The sequence below is a fragment of the Tachypleus tridentatus genome, chromosome 2 (genome assembly GCF_004210375.1).
Source record: "Tachypleus tridentatus isolate NWPU-2018 chromosome 2, ASM421037v1, whole genome shotgun sequence".
In the NCBI taxonomy this organism is placed as follows: Eukaryota; Metazoa; Arthropoda; class Merostomata; order Xiphosura; family Limulidae; genus Tachypleus; species Tachypleus tridentatus.
Genome location: NC_134826.1, coordinates 100,204,707 through 100,232,137, shown reverse-complemented (window position 1 = coordinate 100,232,137; position 27,431 = coordinate 100,204,707). Strand labels below are relative to the sequence as shown.

The 27,431-nt window shown below is 31.6% G+C and overlaps 1 protein-coding gene across 14 annotated transcripts in view; it reads left to right on the top strand.

The window, feature by feature from the left end:
• LOC143244685 (nuclear factor 1 X-type-like) overlaps nt 1-27,431 on the top strand; it is a 114,910-nt gene that overhangs the window by 29,130 nt on the left and 58,349 nt on the right. For 10 of the 14 annotated variants that reach the window (XR_013025275.1, XR_013025276.1, XM_076489791.1 and 7 more), the window contains 3 exons: nt 10,319-10,474; nt 13,039-13,230; nt 24,868-25,051. Coding sequence is in view for 12 of the 14 variants with exons in the window: in XM_076489791.1 (XP_076345906.1) it covers nt 10,319-10,474; nt 13,039-13,230; nt 24,868-25,051 (532 nt within the window). In the remaining 2 variants the exon portion in view is untranslated. The remainder of the gene's footprint in view (nt 1-10,318; nt 10,475-13,038; nt 13,231-24,867; nt 25,052-27,431) is intronic. The other 4 variants (XM_076489792.1, XM_076489794.1, XM_076489796.1 and 1 more) reach the window with 1 other exon arrangement.

The following is a 27,431-nucleotide window of genomic DNA, read 5'->3' as shown; positions in this document are numbered from 1 at the left end:
TCATGCGACTGGTCTGTTGAAAAAAGCGTTCGGAAAATGTCACCATCGTGAAGCAAATAGTTTATGCAAAACACCGAAAAGAAGGGTTCTGATTTGAACATGAAATAAGTACGACGGAGCCTTTTGCAATGATAACTACGCTGCCGAGCTACTGTTGTCTGCAATGATGCATGGTTGGCAGATAATGTATGATCCGTCTGGCGACAGGATTGTAACAATGTGGTGAGGATCTAAAATGAAAATCGTACTAAATTGTTTTATTTCAGGATACCCTTGACACTTTTATTCCTTAAACCACGAATATAATCAATAAAAATCGTGGTATATCAGCAAAGACATATTACAAGTACGTAAAAGTATTCATCAGTTTAGTATCGTTAAGTATATTAAATCAAAGTCATATTTTGATTTTTCTTGTTTAGACTCACAGTACAAATTACTGAAAACAATTTTAACCAATAAAATTAACGAAATTGAAACCACATAAATTTTTATAGCACACTCTAATTGCCTCACAATTTAATTCTACTAATTAACTTTATTGTATTCATTTTTAAATAAATGCCATGTAGATTAAGAGATAAGATTGCCCCAAAATAAATTAGAGTGGAATGTGTAAGCATCTATAGTTCTGACAATTATGTCCATGAAGCATTGCTTTAAACAGGTCTGAAGAATGTTGAGAGTGGCTTGCATTACATATTATTATCACAAATGTGAAAGCTTTTAAGTCATAATTTTTTTGTCTTTATAGAAGCTATGACAGCATAGTTTCAGCTAGATTAGAATTGCATCACGATAACACGTTGATACGGCCCTTAGAGTACTATATTTAACACCAAAATAGCTTGGGTGCATTATGCTGTTTTAAAATCCTTTTTAATGCCCTATGAATCTAAATCTATCAATCTGTTACGCCAAAGAGAAAAGCTAGATAATGTTATGTAGTGACAATTATATACTGACTTTGGATTCACAGTTGTCACACCGTATCGAACTAACGAAATGGAGTTGGATTGTAGTATTGGAACATTTTGATTTGACAGAATTTCCAAGTCGAAAGGATTTGCTAAGTAACAATTAACTGGTGAAAAATCACTAAAAAATTATCTGTTGATATTGTCAATTAAGGTTAGATTGCTCTATCTAGTTAGGTTGAAATGAGAATGTTTTATCTTCAGATATCAATTTATAAACGGTCTAAGTTAAAGAGGGAAATTTAAAATGAGTAGTGCTGTGAAGTATAACTGGTAATTAAGAAATACTTTTAGAAGTTATGTTATATTTTTATTGAGGACCATTTGTAACACGATGACAAAACTTTAAAAATATGCTATAATGTTTGTATGGCAGAATATGTGCAACTCGAATACGTAGTTTTAGAGCCGAATAAGTTTTAGTATAAGTAGCATTTATTAGATGAAAAGATAACTCATTATAATCTTGACGCGGAGGGCATTTGAAATGATAATTTGAGATCTCAGTATGATGTTGATAAAGACAAACATGTATAATTTGAAAACATGACTTCATAATTAATAATAGGTTTTGTTATAGAGAAGTAAGTATAGTTTTTAAAAATAATTAGGTTCCGAATGAAACGTTGACGGTTTGGAAAGCAAATATTAGAAAGATGCACGTTGTTTTCGGTAATAAAGAGCAATGCTGAATAAAGAAAGACCTACATCTCTATGAGTAACCGAGTCGTATTTAATAACATATTAGTGTTCGTTAGGTAATAACTTCTATTTGATAGTTTATCTTTAGAGATCGAAATTTGTTTGAAAGTTAATATGATAGAAGCCTAAACTAGAAGAAACAAAGTTATGGTGTTTAGTTTTCAATGTTATAATGTTAAAAAAAAAAAACGACACGCGGGAATTGTTTACAGCGAGAAATCTCAGAATTTTATGCTATCAAAATAGTGTAAATCTGTTTGATATTTTAGTTACTCGAAATTTGCAGGAAGGGCTGACCGTTGCTCAGGGATCTGTTATAACTGTTTTAAAGAATGCGTAGATTTACTTAAAGAATGCAGTCTTCTTCGTAAAAATGAAAAACAAACATAAGTGGCGGACAGGGTGAATACGTTTACGCCATACCTCAGATACTTCTGGCTAGTTTAATGTAGTTTGCATTTTCATTATGTTGTACTTTCAGTGAGAAAAAAAAAGAAAAAGAGTTTTACATTTCACGCTGAGTTAAAACTGAAAAAGGCGTAGTTTGTGTATTTTCTGTTGAATGTATTCCATAAAACTAACTTATTTCGCTTTCAGAAACGTCTGAATGCGTCTTCACAAAGTTATAAACATGTGAAATTGAACAAACTGCACATGCGTACTTTAAACCTCAATAAATCAAGATAGCCCATAGAAATTGTATTTAACGTAATTTCTCATTTTTAAGAAAGTTACATGAGGATTAAGTGTTGTTTGTGTGAAATACTTTGTAAATTAATAAAAAAGTTAAATTCGAAGCCAGTCGTCACGCGATGATAACGACATTGTGCCATCATTTCGTACATTGAACGTTTGACTATGCAAAACAGCATGTAAAATTATTTTGAATTCAAAAACAAATACACAATGTGGCATCTTTGGACAAAGGTCTAGGTACAAATTAATTTATATTCTGGTTCTAAAATGTTTAACTTAAGAAGAGATAGCGTTCAAGCTAGAAACGTGCAAAAGAGCAGTAACATTAATTTTACGTTACAGACATTCTCGCATGCTCTTAGAACTAACGCCTTTACCTTGTATGTTTGTAATTATGCTCTTAAAATGCTCGGAAATCATTTAATTTTAGTAATATACTCACGTATAATTTTAGCAATATTAGTAACTTTTTAAAAATTTGACTTCTTTATAGCTAAAACATCAGTAAATCAGAGGTTTTTATTTAAATGAATCATTTTTAATATGGATCATTAAATTTTTAGACACCTCTGTTATATATTATTATTTATCCATAAGAAACTTAAATCTTCTGCCCTCTTGTATCTTATTATCTTTTTATCCTTCCACAGTTATTAATGAAAACTATTTTGAAACTATGGTGCTTGACAATTTCTAATAAATTGATTTTATTTTACTGTACACATTTTTTTTCATTATGTCAGATTTTTGAAGCAACTCACATTTTCCACTACTGTTCTATTATGGATGCTCAAGAATGCTATTCCAGAATTCATTAAAGAGAAACTTATAATGAAATTACTATAAATAATTGTGAATGATTGCACTAGGTTGTCTGTCAATTAACCATTCTATTCCAGCTGTACAATGACCATAATATAATTTTTTTTCTCAAACTGAGCTTTTACTTTGATTGATCACAATTATTCTAGATGTGCATCAATCTACTTATCTTAAAAATGGAAAACTTCGGTTAATTAGTTATTGCTTTCATACCATGTTTCATAATGCTAGAGTTTGAGATCCTACAAACAAAGCAGGAATAACTCGTGTAGTTTTACGCCAAATCGAAAACAAAATGTTTAGAATTAATGGATGTTCTGAGCTATGCAATGAAATCTATATAAACTAAATTATTTTATGTCGAAGAACAATCATTTCTGTTCGGCGATTAAAAATTATTCAGACTTGCAGACAAAAACTAAACAATTACACTTTTTGTGTCACCGCCTGTTGAGTGCACTTTACTTTAGCAAGTTCACAGGTCAAAGTAAAAACAACAGCACTGAAAGATATTTGGGAGCATACTAAATTTAACAACACAATGTACTAATGACTTTTTTTAAACTGTTTTGGCTGTATTCTCATCTATGAATGCATACATTCTGATGTATAATTCAAAAAGTGGGGAACATTAATAGAGATTTAAAACAAACCTAAGTTATTAGCGTAATTCAGATGAAGCATATTCATATCAATTTTATATTGTTTTAAGTATAAATATTTCACAAAATATACTTTCATAGTGTTATATGCATTATACGTTTCTGGAATATTACGAGATATTCCATATGTAATGTCATACAAGACCTTGCATGTGTTTGTTATTTGTAAAGACAGGCTGTCCTTGTGTTGATAAGGTGGTTTAAGTGGGCGACCTTGGAGACAGCAAGTTGCCCTAGTTACTGGTAATATCGTCAGGACTTCCTAGTTGCCACATGGTTGAACTGGTGGAGGTCACACACTGCTTTGCTAACAGCTGACCAGGCCGAATCTAACCTGTAGTCTTTAACTTCAAACAAAACTTCCTGGGCTGACGTAGTTAAAACTCGAAAACATATAAGGCTATGACGTCATATCTTGTTTTAAACGTGACAAACAGCTAAAGAAATCAAGTTACCGAGAAAGCCCTCTCCATACTGGTTATTTAGTCACGTCTGTAACGACAAAATAAAAGAAAGCAAAAACATCTTCAAGTACGAGAAACAAAGTGGCTTTTTTATTACCATTTTCCCTAAACTTCCATGAAACTCAACAATTTGTTTTAATGTAAATAATTATGTTGTGCTCAACATTCAAGGTCAAAAGATGAAACAATGAAATAAAAAACTCCACATTCACTGATAATATTTTTTGAATTGGTTGAGAGTCATTTCATACTGACAGTTTGCCTGCTTTTTTCCCATCATAGTTAAAAACTATTAAGGTTAGGGCCATTTGATTATGATGATATACATTTTCGAAAAATGAAAATGGAAAACAAGAAAGATAACATCAATATTTGACATTGCTCAATAACCACAACTTGACTAGAATATTTATGGCTCCAAGACATGTAACACCAATCATGATATCTGTACATATATTTTCTTTGAAAATATCTGGATAATGAGATAGCTTTAAAGTAAAAATATTAACAGTCACAGATATTGACAGTGAGTCAGTAGAAAACGATTAGCAATGGAGCTACAATTCATGACAGAAGCGAAAATATCGAGCTCCAAAGTTACACTAGTCATTAAGAGATACGAGGAAAAATGTTATATTTGTATTAGAAATAATTCATTAAATATATTCTTTTTTTCTTTTTCTTACACAAAAACACTATATCATTAGATTCTTTAAGACTTGCGGTGGTTCACTGAGGTTTGAAATTAGGTCAAAACAAGTTTCAATGACAACATAAAAGATACTCGTTAAAAGTATATATGATTCTATGAGAAAGAAATAATTTAATAAGTTTAACAGCTGTGAATCCACGAACGCAAAGTCAGCGACAAAAACTTCCACGTGTCATAGATAGTAGAACTAAATGTAGCCAAAAAGGATATATACCTGGAAAAGTGACAAATGTTCGTATATACAAATTGACTCCATTACATTAGAGTCATTTGATGCAGCTCCTAAAAATTTCCTTGCATTCGGACTGTGGAAACAGGTACTGTGTAATCGCGTTATTGTAAAGTTGATGGATTATGGACATAATAAACCTACTTTGAAAATGATAGCTACACAGCGGAACTTTTTTTTTTTTTACAGTATCTTTGTCTTCAAAATACACGGTCATCAGATAACAGCTGACCGAGTGTGATGGCATTGAATAACGACAAAACCACACTAAGTCCATAGTTCAATTATTTTTCAGTTAAATGCAATTGTAAACACATTGTAAGAATATTAACTGAGTTTGTTGTATAAAATTAGAACTGTGAATGAATGTACTTCTTTCTTTCGTAGATGTTATAATAGGATTAAGTGTTATACAATATTTCAAACTAAGGCTTTCTGATGAGCTTCGACTTTCGTGATTATAATAAGTTGTTAAAAAAGCAAAATTTAGTAGACACTATTGAAAAATACTATGTACATTCGATGCTGAATATTCTGAGAATGTCTAAGTTAAAAAACATAGTAGATGAGATAGTGTGAAGATACCGTAAGTCGAAAGAAATTTTCAGAAAGGCTTCATTCATGTTAAACTGACAAAACGTAGAATGAGTAAAGCAATTTATTGAATTGAGTTGCTAAAATAATATGTACATAAACATTTGATTATTATTAGTTTTTATGTTAGAGAGTATAATTCCCAAAATTCTTAGTAGATCGAGTTCTCCTTACATGAGGTTATGTAACATCATCGAAAAACCCGACATACACAGTGCTTTCAAAACATATACCTTTGTAAGTTAGAAATACATGCAGGAGAAAGTGAAGTAAGACGTTTTATAACCCGGTATATCCTTAGCTGTGACGTGCTGCCATCTGAGTAGGATATATGTAAATATTGTTTATGTGCCCCCTTGTATAAACAGTCTGATAGGCGGACGCGAACGTGAATGATTAATTTTTGTTCTGTTTTTAAACAGCTTTCATTTAAGGTTTTATGAATGATGATATATGAGGAAATTTCACTTTATTTAGTTAAAGCAATGAGGAGCTATAGACAATCAAGACAAATGTGTAAACTATACACAATTAAAATACCTACTTTTTATTTTTAATAACGTACGATTGCTATACCACAAGTGACTTAGGCTATGTTGCCCCCAGTGGGAGTGTCTTACCCCATGTTAATAACGTATGTTTCTCCGCAGTAAGTGGCAGCTGTAATATATAAGACTATATGAAAGACAGATAGTCATCATCGCCTGTCACCAACTCTTGGGCAACACTTTTACCAACGAATGGTGGAATTGACTGTCACATTATAAAGTTCCCATAGCTGAAAGGGCAAGCATGTTTGGTGAGACGGGGATTCGAATACGCGACCCTCAGCTTGCGAGACAAGCGCCCTAACCACCATTCCTGCAAATCTAGAATTATAAATTACACAATTCTTCCATCTTTATATATTGCTTTTCTTCATTCATGAGTTATAGTGTATGTTATTAACTCTTCATATACTTTAAAAAAAGATAATGAATTTTATGTATAAAAACTTCTTTCTTTCATCTGTATTCTGAGCGAACATTAGAAATAATTTATGCTGGAAATGTTTTGCCATCCTTTTAAATATATTTTCTTATATTTTTCTTTATCAACAAGATTCAAATATAGAAAACTTATTTTGCTTATTGGTTAAGTTATTATGCAGTTTTATTATGTTTTACTTATATTAAATGCGGCCTATAAAAGGCTCTCCCAGTTTCACAGTGGTAACACTGCAAGCCTACGACGCTAAAAACTAAGTTTAGAAACCCGTGGTGGGCAAAATACAGATAGCCCTTTATGTAGCTTTGGGCTTAACTGTAAACAAACAGATTGTAATCTAAATATTTTATTTAACAAATCTGACAGTTCTGTATATTCGGAATACCATGATAATTACAAGATATTCAAGCACCAGTGCATTTGCTTTAAAAAATTCGGAAGAAAACTGAGATAATACTTACAACTGAATTGTTACAATTAACTTCTATTTGTTTGAGGGGCTTGGATGTTTTCATTAAAAAGCCTAGCACACTCTCACCATGTTATCACGCAGTTATTTTTGTGCTGAAAAAAATGAGATATACAAATGTTAAACTATTAAATAGAATGATTTAAAGGTATTTCTCATATTTTGTACATATGATTGGATAAAATCATTTATTTTTTCTACTAGTAATTAGTTATATCAAAATATAATATATGATGTGAAAAATATTACTTAGACTTTTACAGACAATAAAAACCTTTGTTTATTAATACGACATTGAAACAGTCCATTGAGACTCTTGGTGACTGTTTTGTTGCGCTTATTGAAGTCTGAAGATGTTACCTAAAATGTAGGTTCTTTTGTTTCCTTAAAATATTGACTAAGCACTAATTACAAAACTGTCTCTTAAACATATAGTGAAATTAAAGAAAGTTAGCATCTCAGTTAAAGGTAGACAAAATTAAAATACTATCTACTTATTTATTTACATATACAGTCATGTGAAAAAGTTAGGACACCCAATGAAAGCCTGTGTATTTTTGTAACATTTTTGGATGTATAGATATTTAATCTCAATTTCAACAATACTGAGATATTATAGGAATATAACGAAACAATTAAAACTGAAGAAAAGACTTTTCAAGATCTTCTGTAAATGTAATTCTACAAAAATGCATATTCTAACTGAGGAAAAGTTAGGACACCCCCACATTTGTTCTCACTTAAAAGGGCTCAACTCACACATAGGTGTATCACACCAGATGCACATGATTAGAATATCGTTACTCAGCATTTTGAATGAGGCTTGCCCTATTTAAACCTCAGACATTTAGTTTGGTGTGCTCCTAACTGTTGATGTGTGAGTGATCACCATGGTGAGAGCAAAAGAGCATATTCTAACTGGGGAAAAAGTTAGGACATCCTACCCCCTAATAGCTAATATTATTCCCTTTGGCTAAAATAACTGCAGTGAAATGCTTCTTGTAGCCATCTACCAGTCTCTGACATCGGTCTGAAGAAAGTTTGCCCCACTCCTCAATGCAGAATCCTTTCAGCTGTTAGATGTTTGAGGGATTTCTTGCATGTACAGCCCATTTCAAGTCACTCCACAGCATCTTAATGGGATTAAGATCTGGGCTTTGACTCGGCCATTCCAGGACTCTCCATTTCTTAGTTTTTAGCCAGTCATTGGTGGATTTACTGGTATGTTTTGGGTCATTGTCGTGTTTCAGGGTCCAGTTCAGCTTCAGCTTTAATGTTCGTACAGATGGTCTCACATAATCCTCAAGCACCCTCTTATACACGGTAGAATGCATGGTGAATTCTACGATTGTGAGCTGTCCAGTTCCTGCTGCAGCAAAGCAGCCCCAAACCATGACACTTTCACCTCCATGCTTCACAGTTGGTATGAGGTTCTTTTCCTGGAATGCTGTATTTGGTTTACGCCAAACATGCCCTCTGTTCTGGTGTCTAATTAATTCAATTTTGGATTCATCTGTTTAAAGAACATTATTCCAGAAGTCCTGGTCTTTGTCTACATTCTCTCTAGCAAACTTCAGTCTGGCCTTGATGTTTTTCTTAGAGAACAAAAGATTCCTCCTTGCACACCTCCCATGCAAGTTAACTTGTGCAGTCTCTTTCTGATTGTAGAGGCATGTACTTTTACATCAACAGTAGCCAGAGCCTGTTGTAGGTCCCGTGATGACATGTTAGGGTGTTTTGAGACCTCTTTTAACATCTTGCGGTCTGCTCTCGGGATGAACTTGCTTGGGCGATGAGACCTGGGCATGTTGGCAGTTGTTTCGAAAGTCCTTCACTTGTTGACTATTTTCCGGACAGTGGAATGGCTGATTTCAAAATCTTTTGGGATCTTTTTAAATCACTTACCAGACTCATAAGCTGATACAATTTTCGTTCTGAAGGCCTCAGACAGCTCTTTTGCTCTCAACATGGTGCTCACTCTCACTTCAACAGTCAGGAGCACACCAAACTAAATGTCTAAGGTTTAAATTGGGCAAGTCTCATTCAAATTGCTGAGTAACGATCTTCTAATCATGTGCACCTGGTGTTATTGAGTTGAGCCATTTTAAGTGGGAATAAATGTGGGGGTGATCTAACTTTTTTCTCAATTAGAATATGCATTTTTGTAGAATTACATTTACAGAAGATGTTGAAAAGTCTTTTCTTCAGTTTTAATTGTTCCGTTATATTCCTATAATCTCTCAGTATTGTTGAAATTGAGATTAAATATCTATATATCCAAAAATGTTACAAAAATACACAGGCTTTCATTGGGTGTCCTAACTTTTTCACATGACTGTATATAAAACAATATGTTGACTGTGGCAAATGGTTTACAGCATTCTTAGAATTCACATGGATAATAACAGCCTCTTTACTGACACAACAGACAAAATTAAGTTTAAAAACCAAAATGTAAAACGTTTTGTAAAAATCGAATGATTTAAGCCTGAGATACATTTTTACACCATTTAGCCTCTTCCTCAGTAGCTTCCAAGTCTTTTCAGATTCATATATGGAAAAACGGCTCGTTTGGGTTGAGAAAATATTTTTCAGATTCATCTTTTGTGTTAAAAAATTGTTATGTTATGTGTATGTTAAGGCTTCTTTTCTGTTGAAAAATATTTTTATCAATAGACTATCTTCTTTTAATATTTTTTATGTTGAAGATGTCTTTTTTTGAAAGTTTTCTTTCGAAAAACATCGTGGACTTTTTATGAAATTCATATTTTTAGGTTTTCTAATGATAAATAGAACTTTTATAATATATTTGTCCAATCTAAATTAAAATACACATTGCGTATGTACATGATGTGTAATGAGAATCCTACAGTGGATAAATTGTTTCACGTATTTATCATTGTAGAGTTTATTGTTATTGCATTCATTCAGTGTTTATTTTTAAGACTTACTGATACATACTTTCTTCACTTACACGCATATTTCACTTCATTTCACTTTACAGGATGAATTCCATCCATTTATTGAGGCTTTGCTGCCTCATGTGAAGGCTTTTTCCTACACATGGTTTAATTTACAAGCCGCTAAACGCAAATACTTTAAGAAACATGAAAAACGAATGTCAACAGAAGAAGAAAAGAGGTGCAAGGAAGAGCTCCAGGTAAGTATATACAGTTTTATATAAGGAAATCACATAATTTAAAGTAAAAGACAAAAGTAAAATGTTCAAGATTCTGTTACTTTTCGCAAAAGCGTACGAATTTGGACAATTACGACTTTTGGTACACAGGAAGTGGTTTCAGAAGTTGATAATATCATCTGTAATATTTTTTCATTGCAATTAAACAATATAAAATTGTAATTCAAATAATTTTAATAATTTTCAATAACACAAAGATTTAGTTAAAAGTAAGACCTAACCGATATGAAAAAATTTGCTGTCTTTATTATAAGGTATGTTTTCTTCTTAACCTTTGGCGTGTGTGTTCTGTTCTGGCAAAGCCACATTGGGCTGTCTGCTGAGCCCACCGCGTGGAATCAAATCCCCTGATTTTAACGTTGTAAATCCATAGACATACTACTGTACTAGCGGGCTACTCTTAACATTTGGCACGGCCCGGCATGGCCGAGCGCGTTAAGGCATGCGCTCGTAATCTGAGGGTCGCGGTTTCGCATCTGAGTAGCGCTAAACATTCTCGCCCTCCCAGCCGTGGGGGCGTTATAATGTTACGGTCAATCCCACTTTTCGTTGGTAAAAGAGTAGCCCAAGAGTTGGCGGTGGGTGGTAATGACTAGCTGTCTTCCCTCTAGTCTTACACTGCAAAATTAGGGACGGCTAGCACAGATAGCCCTCGAGTAGCTTTGTGCGAAAATTCAAAACAAACAAACAAACAAACTTAACATTTGGCAATGGTTTTGTTTTACTGCCCAACTAAAAATTCGGTTATTCTTCAGAAAGTTCTTACAAATATAAGCAAGACAGTTTTCACAAATGTTTAAAGTTGTAAAACAGGACATCGAGGGTGTTATATCTTTTTATCTTGAGCTCTTTCCTCTGAGCAGATTTGCAAGATCCGTATAATACCATTTGGTGAACAAAGACATTTTTGTTAAATTATTCATGCATATTGTTATTTTTTATCACATCTTTTTGAAATAAAACAAACAGTTTAGTGGTCATTAACCAATAAAACAAACGTCTATTTAACGAAATTTGTTTTGACATACAATAGAACAGTCGATATAAATTTACTACTTTCTCTTAATTAGTTTCGCAAAAAAAGTAAATCGGATATGAACTGATAAAACATAAAATATCATAGTTTTGCATACTAAACGACTTAACAAAGAAGAACTTGTCGGTTGTAACAGTTGAAACCTAACTCCTGCATTGATGTGACTGATACAAATATACTAACATTGCAAATCAAAGCCAACAATTATAGTGCAATGTAGTCTGTTCATAAAGGATTTTTTGTTTAGAATTAAGCACAAAATTATAGAAGGGGCTATCTGAGCTCTACCCACCATGTGTATTATTAAAACCCGGTTGTTAGTGGTGCGAGTCTCCAGACATGCCGCTGTGCCACTGAGGGACGTTCATAAAAAGTGAAATAATAATCCAGTTATCTTATCGCAGTACACTAGCCCGTTTTAAATACGGTATCTCATGTTTTTCCGAATACCGAAAATAAAATGCAGTGAGAAAAGAAAATCAAAATAAATTAGTTTTTTTTCTAGGTTTGCTTGACTAGTCTTTATACTTCTAACAATTTGCTAAGGTTAAAATATTTTATTTTACTAAACGTAATGGAAAAGAATAAAAACTATATCATATTTTAAAACAAGTTCGGGAATAATATATGCATAAAGTTTTTTTAAGATTTGAAATACTTAACTTTTTTCCATTTGTAGTGATTTTTCTGTCCATGATACTTCATCCGTAAACTTTTTTTTCATGATACCTTGTTTTAGCTGTATTGCAGTTTGTCAATAAAATAAAATCTGTGACTCGTATACGTGCAAAATGTTTTCTTAGCGAATAATTCTGATTACCAACAATCCCGCTCAACACTAAGGAATGATGTTTGTAAATAATTCCGGAAGGTAAAAACATTTTACTTGCCAGTTTATTTTTAGTTCAAAAATAAAACAATAACATGTCAGAATATGCAAAACAACATATTAGTAGTTTAACAAGGAAACGCAAAAAAATCTTGTTGTGATAACTTATAAAAACACGTTATTGCTTCTATATATAGTGAAGTGAGTTACATGGATATACAGCAGTTGTCTAAAATTGAACAAAAAACGCTCCAAAAAATACAACTATATACTTTGGAAATAATTACTCTGTCATTTTTTTAATTTAGTAGTATATGTGTGTGATTGCCTGCGACTAGTTCCACATTAAAAACTAAGAAATTATATCTGGCACTATCTAATAAACAAAATATTTTGTACAAGAAACAAACGAAAAGGAAGAGAAACAAGATATTACAAAATAAAAAGTTTAAACCCACGACTTGTAAACTATTCAAAGCATCTAATTATTACAATATGTTTTCTCTCTGTATGTAGCTTACCATTTATATATAAATGTATATGAACTTAAAGATGAAACTTGAAAACTTTGTAGATTTACAGAGTACTTATCCATTGTGTATGATAATAACCAAATATATGTATTTTATTATCTTATTTCTATCATATGTTGAATTACAGAATGAACGGTCAGAGGTGAAGCAGAAATGGGCTTCTCGTCTGTTAGGCAAGTTGAGAAAAGATGTATCTCAGGAATGCCGAGAAGACTTCGTTCTGGGTATTACGGGGAAAAAGTGGCCAACATGTGTTTTGAGTAATCCGGATCAAAAGGGCAAAATGCGCAGAATTGACTGCCTAAGACAAGCTGACAAGGTATTGTTAAATATCTGTTTTGTATTTCTTGTATAGTCCTGAAAGCCACATGATATATCGAGATCTCACTCACCAGTAATCTTGAGGAAAGAATATCAGTTTGTTCATTGAGAATATGGTTACTGGCATTCTAGTGACAGAATACCCTTGTAAAAATCACATATTGATATCTAATGGGTATATTCAACAAAAGAAATTTTAACACATCGAGATTGTACGCTATCTGAATTGTCTGGTATCATAATGTCTTTTAACACGACCAAGTTATCAAATGATAGATATTCTTGGCGACAGAACACCAAGGTTGTTAGATAATAAATAGCTCTCAAGGCAAAACCTTTCTGTGTACACCTAGATTTTACTTGATCTGTTTCATTTTTAATATTTGAATAACTTATAATTATGTTTTTCTTTTCTACGCTACATAAAAGGCTGATTATTGTATAGTAAATTCATTACAGTGTAACATAAATAATGAAAAGTATTCACTGATACTATAAATAAGACAACTTCCAAGAGAATGTTGGAACTATTCAGGGTAACTACTTACAAACGTCTTATTTCTAATCTCTGAGGATTATTTTCAAATTTATGTTTGTTCATGCGAAAAAGATTTTCGGCATGTAAGCTAATACATCGGTAAAAAAAAGGTTAATTGTGATTAGCAGGACATTCAGTAGATAATCTAACGTATGACTTCCTAACTCTCTATCTTACTTTTACCTTTCTGTTGAATTTGTAAAGTTCTTGTAACTTACGATCTTTGCTTGTGGAAAACATTGAATTCCTTCATTTTAACATACATGCTTTTAGTTGTTGGTGGCATTGAAACTACTTTTACTGTTTGTTAAGTAGTTCGATGCTTGTTAAATATGCCACTATATGAACATGCACTGTAATTTGGGGGTAATATGAGAATTTCTTTTCATGATATTAATTAAGTTAAATTTTAGTTATGAAGTTCAATTAATACAAATATTAAAACGGAAGAATACAATTTTAAAATTCATTTCAACATTGAAAAACCTGATCTGATAGTCCGCGTTCTTCAGTTGCAACATTAAAAATAATATCTTAGTACATCACCACACAGGCTCATTTACATCTATTTGAAGAGCATTTTCACATTTTTTGTGTAATGTATATTGAATATTACGAAAGCACAAGATATTGGATTATATCGGAAAATTTCGTTAGTGTTTTGTAAGTTTTGAAGAAAAAAGTAAAGAAGGTTTATGTATGTGAATTGGAATGCCTAAGACTAGGAAGAAGGAAACAGCAATGTCAAATGTCGTATTAAAGTTGTACAAAAGGAGAAATATTCCCATGCCATCTCCGTACAAGAGTATGAAATCAATCAAGAGATTACGGTTAGAAGATATTGAGAACTAGACAGTATTCTATACGTGGTTCATCATGAAAAGATGTTTTCGATTCAGTTAAGTTCATCACATTTTCCGGAATTTATTGTTGTTGAGACTGAATAAGAGTGTGTGTGTGTGTTTTTCTTATAGCAAAACCACATAGGGCTATCTGCTCAGCCCACCGAGGGGAATCGAACGCCTGATTTTAGAGTTGTAAATCCGGAGACATACCGCTGTACTAGCGGGGGGCCTGAATAAGAGAGTATGAAATGTGTGATAGTTAATAGTATAAATTATATAAATTTTACATTTGCCAAAATTATCTTTGACTTGGTGTTATGAAACTGTAAATTAATCAATAATTTCTTCTTGACTGGTAATGGATATATTTTGTTTAGGCAGTTTAAAACCGAAAATATCTGATCTGATTACGAAGTAAATAATTTTACAATGTTAAAAAGAAAAGATCACGAATGTAGTTTTCTGTATATTCATATATTTAAATGACTTTCATATCAGTTCTATTTTATTTTCTGCTCTGAAAGTTTAAAAACTTTTCATGTGTTTGATTTCACCCCCCGTCTTCTCACTAGCAGTTTTACCTTTTAAAAGAACCCCATTGTAAAGGAGGCTCATACTCTTCTTCTGATATTCTCATATCTACCCCTCAACCAGAAAGGTTATCTTTCGCATATGTATTATTAATACGAATTGCATACTTCTACCTCTTAACTTAACTTTCATTAATAATATCATACATTACGAAACTAACTATATTATTCTTAGTGCGAGAAAGTACGTAAATATAGTACAGCAGACAACAGAGGTCGGACGACACAAACTATGATAATTTATTTTTTATTCTTTCCCAGTACAATACAGCTTGAATACAATGTTGATAAAGGTATTCACTTCACTGGCGTGAATGTTTTGAATGGGTGGCTACTTTAACAAGCAAAATTTTAATCACCTCGCCCTCTCTTGTTTTTGATTAAAATAAAGCATGACATTATAATGGTGGCTCGATTACTTTAACAAGGAGCAGGGAATTACGCTTTTGTCATACTTAGCCAATATAAAAGTGAATTTAGCTATTCCTTATGGACCTAACTCGTATAAAATCTTTCCTTTATGTGAGTATTAAGATAACATCTACCTTGAGCAAACATTACTTTAATAAAGTTTGAAAATATAACATTTATATTAAATATTATATATAACACCCTTTAGATAACTTAAAAACATTAATTTTTATATACTAAATAGTTAAATACTAAAATCTAGATGTGCGGCCTCCAACGAGATATTACTTTCATTATTACGAATAACTGGCGAAAGTTGGAGTTAATGTAGTAAAAAAAATATAAGCAACCAATTAATTTGGTCAATAAACAAACGCACATGTACTTGCAATGAATAATTTGTTAATACATAGATGTTACAGTTCTTAAAGGTAATATCAGTGAAAATGAAATGCTACTTCCTATATTTAGCTACAACTAAGCTGACTAACTTTTTCTTCGTATAATACTCTGTTTTTAAATTTCACTAGACTAGTTCTTTAGCTTTAATTTCTTAAATTATAGCACACATCAGCACTAAATCTCTCAACTGTAAAGGTTAACACCAAGATCAAGTTTTTAAATAAGAAGCTTATTTCTACTGGACACAGTCAAACAAAATCCAGTAGAACACGTTATGTGTCTACTTTGTTAACACTACCATAATTTACCTACAGCAGTTTATTTAGTAGTGCAAAGTTCAGTGAGACATGTTTAGTGGTATAATCAAACTCTTTAAGGATCATATACCTCATCTGATGCTGTCCTAAAAACTATGTTCTCCATGGTCAATGATACTCATTTTGGTGTTCATTATTATGTCGAACACAAGCAGTTTTCGTTATAACAAGGATAGTAAGATAAATCTTGGCCTCACATCTTGAAAAACTTTCCCCTTAGTGTTAAATATTCTATATACAATTTTAGTTATTTCATTTTATGAAATCTTTATACTCCTAAACGTATGAATACAGTTAATTGATAAGTATGTTTTGGTATTTATTTGATGAACAAAGATTAAAGTTATCGTCGATGATACACAGTAAAAATATTTGTGTAAAATCACTTCTGTAATGCATATTGTTTCCTGCATATGTTTGTTTTTATTTCCCTATCCTTACCATTAACATCGATTCCAATTTTCTTTTAGCAAAATTAGAGTAGATGATAACAGAGCCAATTCTGGCGCTAGTTGATGATATTGGGATGTACGTAATGTCAAATATATAATTTTATTATTTTAATTTTGTAATAATTCACAAGTCAGCTACATTTCATATGAATTCAGATATTTACTACTAAACGCTTCTAACCTTAATCTTCAAAATATAACTCGTGGCTAATGTTCACCAATTTAAAAACTCTTTGTGTTAACATGGCCTTGTTGACCGAGAGTATGTCCTTCTTGTACTTTATACACAACAGTTTCCTGGAAAGACATAGAGCTTTTAAGTGTTTTTTACAGTGTTATGACATGGTATAAGACTTAACAGTGTAACTTTTCTAGCTAATGGGTTTAAAAATGTGGATGTAAAGTTTTGATACACGTTCTGCTTTTCTATCAATCTAGTTAAAAAAGTTCATTGCTAATGCTACTCTGTGGTTAAGTAGTAATAGCATTTAGATTTACTTGTTTTCTTGTTGTTTTTTCACGTAAAATTGGATCAACCAGGGTACCAAAGACAAAAATTGTAAATAGATAAATGCACTGTAGGTAAATAAAGTTGTTGTTTTTATCAAGTGAAATCACAAATATTCTCTTTGTTTTCTCCCACACGTCTGCTTACTTTTTAACTCCCATGACACGATACACAGGAGAAGCAAATATATATATACATATTTTACGGTCTACTATATATTATGAAGAATAGGTACCGGCATATGTAAGATGTACTCTGATTTTACTGAGCAGAACTATAGAAGGAATTGTTTGTATTTTATCAAACATTTTCATCATCTGTGTACTGGTAAGATTTATAACAGGTAACAATGCATTTCTTAAGTGTCTCATAAACTTTTGGCAATAAGAGAATATGGCAATGCATTGGATCACTGCACTTCGGATGTACCATTACAGTATTTAATAATGGGTTATAAGAATACAAAAGAACTCTATCAGTGGTCTATGAAACTTTGAGACTCTGTTTATTTATCCTCTGTATAAATATCACCATACCGTGGGCATGACAAATGTCAGAAAATGGCAAAAACTCACATGTAAAATCCACAGTAAACATTACCGTAACGAAAGGAGGATATCATGCTTCTCCATTCCACTATTGAAGTGAGTTCTACAAATTATGGCAGATCAACAGATATTTATTTTTTCTCTGGTAGTTATTTGACCATCTACGTAGATGTGGAATTACAGTGACCATTAATTACATATCTTTTAAAAAGGACTTTCTAAAAACTTAATAAAAAATACCTGGACTGATTTGAACCGTAAATCATTGTTTATAGGTGTCCTAGCTAAATGCATAATAGGAAATAAAGAAGTGGTATAGATGTTTTATTGTGCTGTGGCCAACTGAAATTAAAACAGCAAATTTGTGGTTAACCACTTCGTCAAAAGGAATTAAAAGTAATATCAAATATGATTACTTTATTTAACTGGTGATTGCCTATAAGGCTACTGAACAACGGGTAACAGGCTGCTCATTGAGCTTGTTTTATTATTTGACTAAGAACTCATAATCTCTGTCGATATCACATAGTTCTGTTGCTGGAATATAATTTTATTGCTATCTTTTAAAATTCAGAGGAAACTAAAATCGCATCAGACATGACATTTAATCTGTTCTAATACTTCAGTAAAGTTACAAACCGCCAGTATATTAAGGTTTAAGTCAAATTCCTAAACAAGTGTGTATGCACGTTTTTTCCTATAGTAAAGCAACATTAGACTATCTTCTGATCTACCGATTGAAATCAAACTCCTGATTTTTGTGTTGTAAATCTATAGACTTACCGCTGTCCAATTGGAGGACCTTAGGAAATTGCAACAACCAGATAGGCTGGTAACACTGACGGCTAGTTGGGACAACATATAGTGAAATGGTATTATGACTTTCACTTTATTGAAAGGGGGAGTATTATAAATTGTTCTTATGTCAGGTTGACAGCAAATATAGATATATCATTTTAAAAGTTTTAAATAAGCACACAATATTATGGCGCAAAGGTTTCTCTGATCATGATAACTTAAAATTGATTTTATTTATACATTTTGGTCCGAAACTTAAAATTTTCCATTTTATTGACATGGTAGTTGAGTGAGGAAAGGAGTTGTCTCTAGCAAACGAATCTCTGTTTTCTACGTTGTTAAACCCTATCAGGTACCAGATAAAATACTCAAAATATTCTGCCTAATTTAAGTATTTTACTTCTAAAAATTACTAGCAACTATAATAAAAAGTTTAGACTTTACTAAAGTATCATAACTTCGCAATTGAAAGTATGAAGATTTCTGTTGACCATTTATATATCTTTAAATTCAGGATGCGAGATCTAAGTTTATAATATGTAACGCTGCAAACTCTCTCACAAAACAGTAGTGTAATACATGTATAATAGTTCCATAAATCCTTACGCTATAGTATTGGTGGATGAAACTCGTTTGTGGTGGATTTAGAATATAATAACAACGTTATATATTGAATACATCTGTGGAAAATCATCAGTGCTATTTTACACTTAAGCTAAAGTAATATATGCAGAAATAACTGAGGTTAGTTCGCAGTTTATGGCAGTTAAGATGTTTGTCTGCTTTATTTGATTCTTATTGTTGTTATTTCTGAATATGATCTCATGAACTATAAACCCATTTCTATAGGTCTTATACCTTTACTTCCTCCCTCAACCAGAACGTAATATTTCAGGAAAACATAGGTACACTGGGCCAGGCTAAAGTTTTGTTCTAAATAGAGCTGGCTTTTATATTAATATTTCATATACTAAATTCCTCTAAAAATTAATATTTGAAGTCATAAATAATTGCATTAATATTGTTTGTCAAATATTTACTTTTTAATAAGGTATAAAATGTATTATAAAATAACTTAAAACTAATAATTTGATTATTGTAGCCATAATATAAAAAATATCTTTAACAGCTATACATAATACTTTAAAAAAGTTCTTTTTATTACTTATTGTTAAATATTTCATAATTTGTAATACTATTTTTACCTTTTAACGGTAAATATAGCATCACAATATTGGAAAGGGTAGTCCCAAAAGGGGAAATCTAATTTTTTTTATCAGATATTTTCAACTGCGCTTAACATTATATTATATATATATATATATTATTGTTATTGTTAGTAGTTATTAGCATCCATATACTAACCCTTTATTGAATCTCAAGGTTACTTTATAGTTCGCACGGCATGACCAACCGTGTTAAGGCGTTCGACTCCCAGTCGCACCAAACAGGCTAACCATTTAAGCTGTGGAGGCGTTATAAAGTGACGGTCAATCACACTATTCGCTGGTAAAAGAGTAGCCCCTAAGAGGTAGCGGTGGGTGGTGATGACTAGTCATACACTGCTAAATTAGGGACGACTAGCGCAGATAGCCCTCGAGTAGCTTTGCGCGAAATTAAAAAAAAACAAGCAATCTTTATAGCTTTGCACCTGCTGTCTTCCTCATGTCTAAGAGTATTTTGGTGTTTTGGCTGAAAAATTTTCTTTTAGTACGATATCATTTGTACTATTTTATATGAATGTTATAACTATTTGTTACAGTTTCGTTGGCACGTCTTGTATTCGTTAGCACGTAACTCTGTAGTGAAAATCTTTTATTGTTACGTGATATTTATGTGTGTATATATATATATTATTTATTACTCCATTACTGGATTAGAATTTGTTTATGCAAATTACGTTTTACTTTTGTTCTTTAAATTTAGTTTTAAAAATCTACTGTTTTGTACAGTACATCAATGTGTTTTCTCTGCTGTAATCCAATTTTCAATATTATTATATCTGCCTTGGATTTTGTATCACCATAAATTTGTCATGTAACTTATTATCTAATTTACGTTAATTCCTTATTTGATGAAAACATTTCTACGTATTTTGTTTTATATTTAACTGATATTGTAACTTTTAAATATAATTATCAAGTTTGTTAGTTACATTTTAATTATTCTAATTAGCTTTTCCACATTGAGCTTTTCCGATTTAATTTGACGTGTGTATAAATAGGAAGTTTATTTTGTGTTATATGTGTGTTTTTTTCTCATAGTAAAACCACATCGGGCTATCTGCTGAGCCCACTGAGGAAAATCGAACACCTAATTTTAGTGTTGCAAGTCAGTCGACTTACCACTGTACTAACGGGGAACTTTATGTTATATGATAACGTGTCGTGACTCTGCAAAATAATTTTGGTCTTATTCTCTTATAGATTTGTTTATATTTTGCTGTTTTGTAGATCCTAAAGTTCTAGCTTATTCAACTGCAATAGATACGCATGAAAATGAATTAGGATTTTAATCTCAATTTCAAAGTCACTCTGGACTTAACATACTTATTCTAGTTTAAAATTAATTGAGTAACATTTAATATTCAGATATACTTATAAACAGTAGATATTTTTAAAAATCTCCTATTGATTATTTTTGGAAACGTTTTGGAAAATTGTACTGACTGGTGCCCATAACTTTAAAACTGACTTTTGCGTTAAAATGAACGTGTTGAGTTTTGGTACATGACTAGAAAAATGCCTTTTGCCTTTTTATTCATTGGCATATCATGCTTATGGTAATACGAAGATATCTGAACCTTTACTAGATTTCATAATAAAGGGTGAGAGCTTTAATTAATGTGTTGGGAAATGCTTTTCTACTTCTAAGGTACATATAAGAGATTGCTTCGCCTTCATTTTAATTCTTAGCTTGCAGTGAGCATTAGTTTAAAACGTTCTATACTTTAATTTAGTATTAATAAAAGTTACTTATAATTTATTCAAATGAAGCTAATCTGGCCAGAATATGAAGTCAAGGTTTTGTATATTTATATTCTTTGTGTAAATAAAATTAATTTTGTTTTCTAAAGTGAAATGACTTTCAATTTTCTAGTCTCTTTCGTGTTTAGCCCCCGCTAGTACAGCAATAAGTCTACGGACTTACAACGCTAAAATCAAGGGCTCGATTCCCCTCGGTGGACTCAGCAGATAGCTAGATGTGGCTTTGTTTTCACAAGTTATAATTTCCATCACCTTGACGCTCTTACCTTTCTTCTTAGTTTTAATTTTTTAGCTGCCTGCAAATCCTTTGGTTAAAGAGTCATTAATTTATCCGTGATTCTTTTTTACTTTCACGAACAACATCACGTTATGTTATTATAAATGAAAAATTAAATTGTGTAAATATACTTAAAAGTACACAGGTTGTTTAACCTTTGACACATTTCTCCCCCTCTTATTATTATTAAATATGTACAACAGTTGAATGATGCTCTTGTAGTTCAATTTTAGGGATCAACTTTAAATATCTGTTCAACATGTTTCTGACATTATTGCAGCGTTAATTCATTTATATCTTTAAAAGAATTTACAGGAGCGATTATTCTCTAGCAGTTACAAAACTAACTATATCAGTCTCTGAATTCTTACTAAATTTCATGTTAACGTTTTTCATAACTCGAGAAAAGACCGCAACTTGATTTATTTACTTATCAGTTCTTGTCATGCTGATACTTATGTAAGTTTAAGTAATAAATAGATTAGTACCATATCAGTCGTATTGAATGTTTGTTAAATGCAGTTGATGGTTTTCTATATATACATAATATCATAGGTTAAAATACATGATTCAGAAGATCATTGAATATTAAATATTCACTTTCAGGAAGTTATATATGGTAACTTCTATCTTAAAATTCTTATACGTGTTTAATATATTTATCATTTTGTAATAAATTTATGTTTCTAAATAAATTTGGTTTCGTATTAATACTTTGTTGTTTTTTCTTCTTCTGAGCATCCTGTTCAGAAATCATTCTTTAAAGACCTCTAATGTTGTAACTATTGCTGTTAATGGCATGTATATATATATATCATTTTGTACTTTATTATTTCAACTCTGCTTTAGACATATTATCTGATGCTTCAAAATGCCACGTTTTCTTAATGTAGTAAATAATTTACACATCAACAAGATATAATAATTTGAATTTTTACATAAGTGACAATGTTTATTTCACAGATACAAGCATATTTGTATTTCTTTTATTTGTGTACATGGATGTCATTTTTTTAGCTATCCTTATCTATTCTTACAACACTTTATTATTATTGAATCTCGAAGTTGATATTTTATAACGTATTCAAAGAAATTACAAGACCATATAGATAATATCTGAGAGACTGTTTGAATTTAGGATTTTGGACAAATTCTAAGAAATGTTTTTTTCACTCTACACTTTGGTTATCAAGGGTCCTTTTTTATATTTAAAAATATAAAAATAACTAAAAGAAAATGAATTTTAGGTTCCGCAATATTTGAACAAAAGATTGAAGCTAGGTTTTGCAGGAACTTTGAAGATGTTTCGTTAAAGCAAAGACAAGGAATAAAAATGTTGTTGCTTTTTTTATGAACTTATTTTGCAACGTAAGTTGGATGTTAGCCTCACTGGGGTAAATGGAAATGATATTTAGTTTACATATTTGTCAGTTTTTTTTTGTTTTAGAATTTCGAGCAAAGCTACACAAGAGCTATCTGCGCTAGCCGTCCCTAATTTAGCAGTGTAAAATTAGAGGAAAGACAACTAGTCATTACCACTCACCGCCAACTCTTGGGCTATTCTTTTACCAACGAAGAGTGGGATTGAACATCACATTATAACGCCCCCACGGCTGAAAGGGCGAGCATGTTTGGCGCGACGGGGATTCGAACCCGCGACCCCCAGATTACGAGTCGAACGTCTTAACCCACCGGACCATGCCAGGCTCATATCTGGCAGAAAGAATCAATTATTTTCGGCCTTCATCGACTTTAGTTCTTAAATAAAATTTGTTATCAGAAACACAGTATGTTTGTGTAGTAGTTAAATGAAAAAGTACAAAGGTTAGTAAATGCTATAATGAAAAAGTGAACAATAATTTCCGCACTTTTTAATCAGTTAAACTTAACGCATATAAAACACAATTCATGCAGTTTGAAGGGCACGTCCATTATACGTCTTATTTTATCAGTTTTATGAATACTAAACTATTTTTATATGATATACAGGATGAGAAAAAGTTGAAAATAAGCAACATGACTTTTATTAGAGATTTTGAGAGACTTAGACAATAATTTCAAATAGATCAATTTGAACTGAAACGTTTGTTATGTTATCTTTGATGTCATCATGTCACCTACTAGAATATGAACACTTAACCTCCAGGTATATCCTCATAACATTTTTAGAATATATGTGTTTGGCAATATTTACTCATATGATAAGGTAGAAATTAATAAGCTATTTACTTGTATATTTTACATAAGCATAAAATTATAACTTGACAAACTTACTTGTTTTTTGCATGATTTAATCTACTTAGTTGGCATTGAGGTAAGTCTGGTTGTTAATAGTAATGAAAATCGTGTTTCGATACCTGCTATTGGATAGCCCATTTCTGCAGCTTTGTGCTTACCAACAAATACAGGAAAAATATAATATTCTAAATTTAGTTATTTTTACAACATCAAACATTTCCTTTCAAAGTCACAAGGGAAAGTGAATATAAGTAATATTCACACTCGGGCTTCTAGTTTTTCGAAGTTCATAACCAAAATTAAAGGAATAGGATAAACTTGAAATTCTAGATTCGAATACATACGTGTTGATTCTGAAGTAGTTTGGAGAATGAATATACATATATACATCTGTGTCAAAATCTACACAATTTACAGTTTATATGAGTATATAATTAACACTTAGTGGCTGGTATGTGGTAAAACGATTACTGTTCAGTATTTGTTGTTTGAGTACAGCTTTCTTTTCAATACTCGTGTTTTAAACATTGTGAATTTTTGTGCGTTTTTAATAAAATAGCGAAGACTAATTTCTTTATTATAGCATTGTCGAAAACTATTGTTTTGAAATACTTTATTCTGTTGGAATTTGTGATAAAAATAATAGAAATGATAACGTTTTCAAATTTGCTAGACAATAAACCTTAACGTTTAAGTTCTTATAAGAAGTACATTTGAATGATAGGTGTGGCGGCTGGACTTGGTTATGGTGATCCTGTTCAAAGCTATTCCCTTGGAAAGCACAGACGGAGAACGTCTAGAAAAGTCACCTGAGTGCCTGCATCCTAGCCTTTGTGTCAACCCCTTCCACATAAATGTGTCCGTCCGAGAACTCGACCTCTATCTGGCCAATTTTATATTCAGTCAAGGTACAGTTATCACGTCCGGAAGTCACTCATCTCGTACACTTTAGTAGCTTATCCATGTTTATGATATCATTAAAGGTCACAGTTTAGTAACCGACCTATAGGTGTGATGTTATTTAAGGTCAGAGTTTTAATTGATTTGTCTGTAACACAATTAGATATCTCAGTTTTTTGGTAATGTGCACATAGAGGTCATTACGTGGGTCACTTTCCAGTTTAGTGATTGAAACCTATGTATGGCTTGGATAGTGGTCATAATTTAATAACTTAAATATATACATAACATAGACATAAGTAACCATTCAGGTTCAGTAAAGTTACTTATCAACGAAATATCCTATTTATTTTTCTGAGAAATTTATTAAGGAAGAAAAAAGTCTTTAATTGAAATTTTATGATAGATGCCACGTAAGCAGAAATAATTATATTATATTTTGATCTTTTTTTCCATCCCAATTCACCTGAAGCGTGAATGGGCGAAATTCCTTAACATTAACTTATCTAGACTGACAAAACAAATATAACAAATTTACAGTTGTACCTAATCGTCGCCATATGAGTCAGCGATAAGCTTTTGGAATTACAATTCCAAAATCTGAGTTTCGATTTCTTGCAATGAATATAAATTATATATGCCATTGTATAGCTTAGCTCTGAAACAAACTCCGCTTTTCATGATTTCAGTTTTACTACCTCATTGAGGCTAACATGTTTTTAATTATTTCATTTCTTTTACTTTTGTATCTTTCACATCTCAGCTTTAAATATGGTAATTTTACTAGACAAAATGAATTTTGATCTCCTTCCAAACATAACTGAAATTAATGACAACGTGCTTGTCCAGAACACGGAATCATAGCTTATGCCAGTCAGCATCTTTTAGAGAGAGTTTCACCTTCTATATTTCTTTCATCTTCTCTTAATCAGCACTCTAAATTTTAGAGTTTGGAAGATAGTGTGCGCTCAAGAGTAATGTAAAATTTTCTGAGATAAAAAGGGGAAGAAATGAAATCACCACCATCATAAACTAAAGAAATAGACTACGACATTTGCCATTTTTTTCGCGAAGTCCTAAGAGTAACGCTTTTTTATTGATGAAGGACAGGTTTTATGATACTATATTCAACCCCTGCTGTTTCACCATTTCCTGGTCATATCTAAACGATGTTCTCTTGTCATTGTCTTTTGTCATATCCTTTCTTTGAGACTACATAGGATCTAAGCCTCATGGTTAAAGACGAGGAAGCAAAAGTTAGCTTTTTCTTAAGTTTCAATATGATTTAATACACTGTTTCCATCTTTTATCGCTCCACGCTAGTGCAGTGGTAAGTCTACAGATTTACAACGCTAAAATTAGGGGTTTAATTCCAGACGGTGGGCTCAGCAGATAACCCGATGTGGCTTTGCTATACACAAACACACATTACCCTTTATTCTATGTTTAGTTTTTATATTTTTTGCAACACTGAGTGATGACACTATTAAATGTATTCTAAAATATAAAAAAAGTAAATATAAATATGAAAATATGTTCCACTAAGCGTAATCTTCGGAATATTTTTTTACTTAAATGGCCATCAAAAATTAATTACTTCTGACATTTCTAAATACGACAGTATAATTCAAACTTTATTCATTTATACTGCCTCTTAAGAAACAGAAAAATACATATTATGTACAGTTCTGAAGTTGTTATAACGAGATTCAAAAGAAATCGTTCAGTAAATATTTACCTATTAAACGAGGATGAATTCAATATTATTTTGCCACCAAGTAGCACAGTGACATCTCTGCGGACATACAACACTAGAAACTGGATTTCGATACCCATGATGGGTACAGCACATATAGCCCATTTGTACTTAACAATAAACAAACAAACAATATTATTTTCTTTTCATTTTTAGAAAGTAATAAATTTCTGAATTAATGCTAATGTATTTCTCTGTAATTTTGTAAAATTAAAATTTGTAAAAAAATAGTACTAAGAAATATGACGTTTTATTAACATGAGAACAAGACTTTTCCCAAATTATAGTCGATCCACAAACTTCATGCTACTTTGGTGAATGTAGGATGCATGTTCTATCATTCTACATTAATTCAGAGTGAACTGGGTTGTATCCATTGCTATAAGAAAGAATTAGGATTAGCATTCAAATATTTGGCAGTAAATTAAAATAAGTTTCTAATATCTCTGTTATAGGTATAATCTCATGGATTTAAAAATAGTTATGAATTATCTTGCAGTAACTTGAAATGTTTTTTTTTGTAATATATTTTAGCAGCTTTGTATACAGAGACATCAAATCAGGTTGTGGATACCAACAACTCACAGTAATAACTCTAATGTTACACTACAGTAGGAGAAAACATTGTTGCT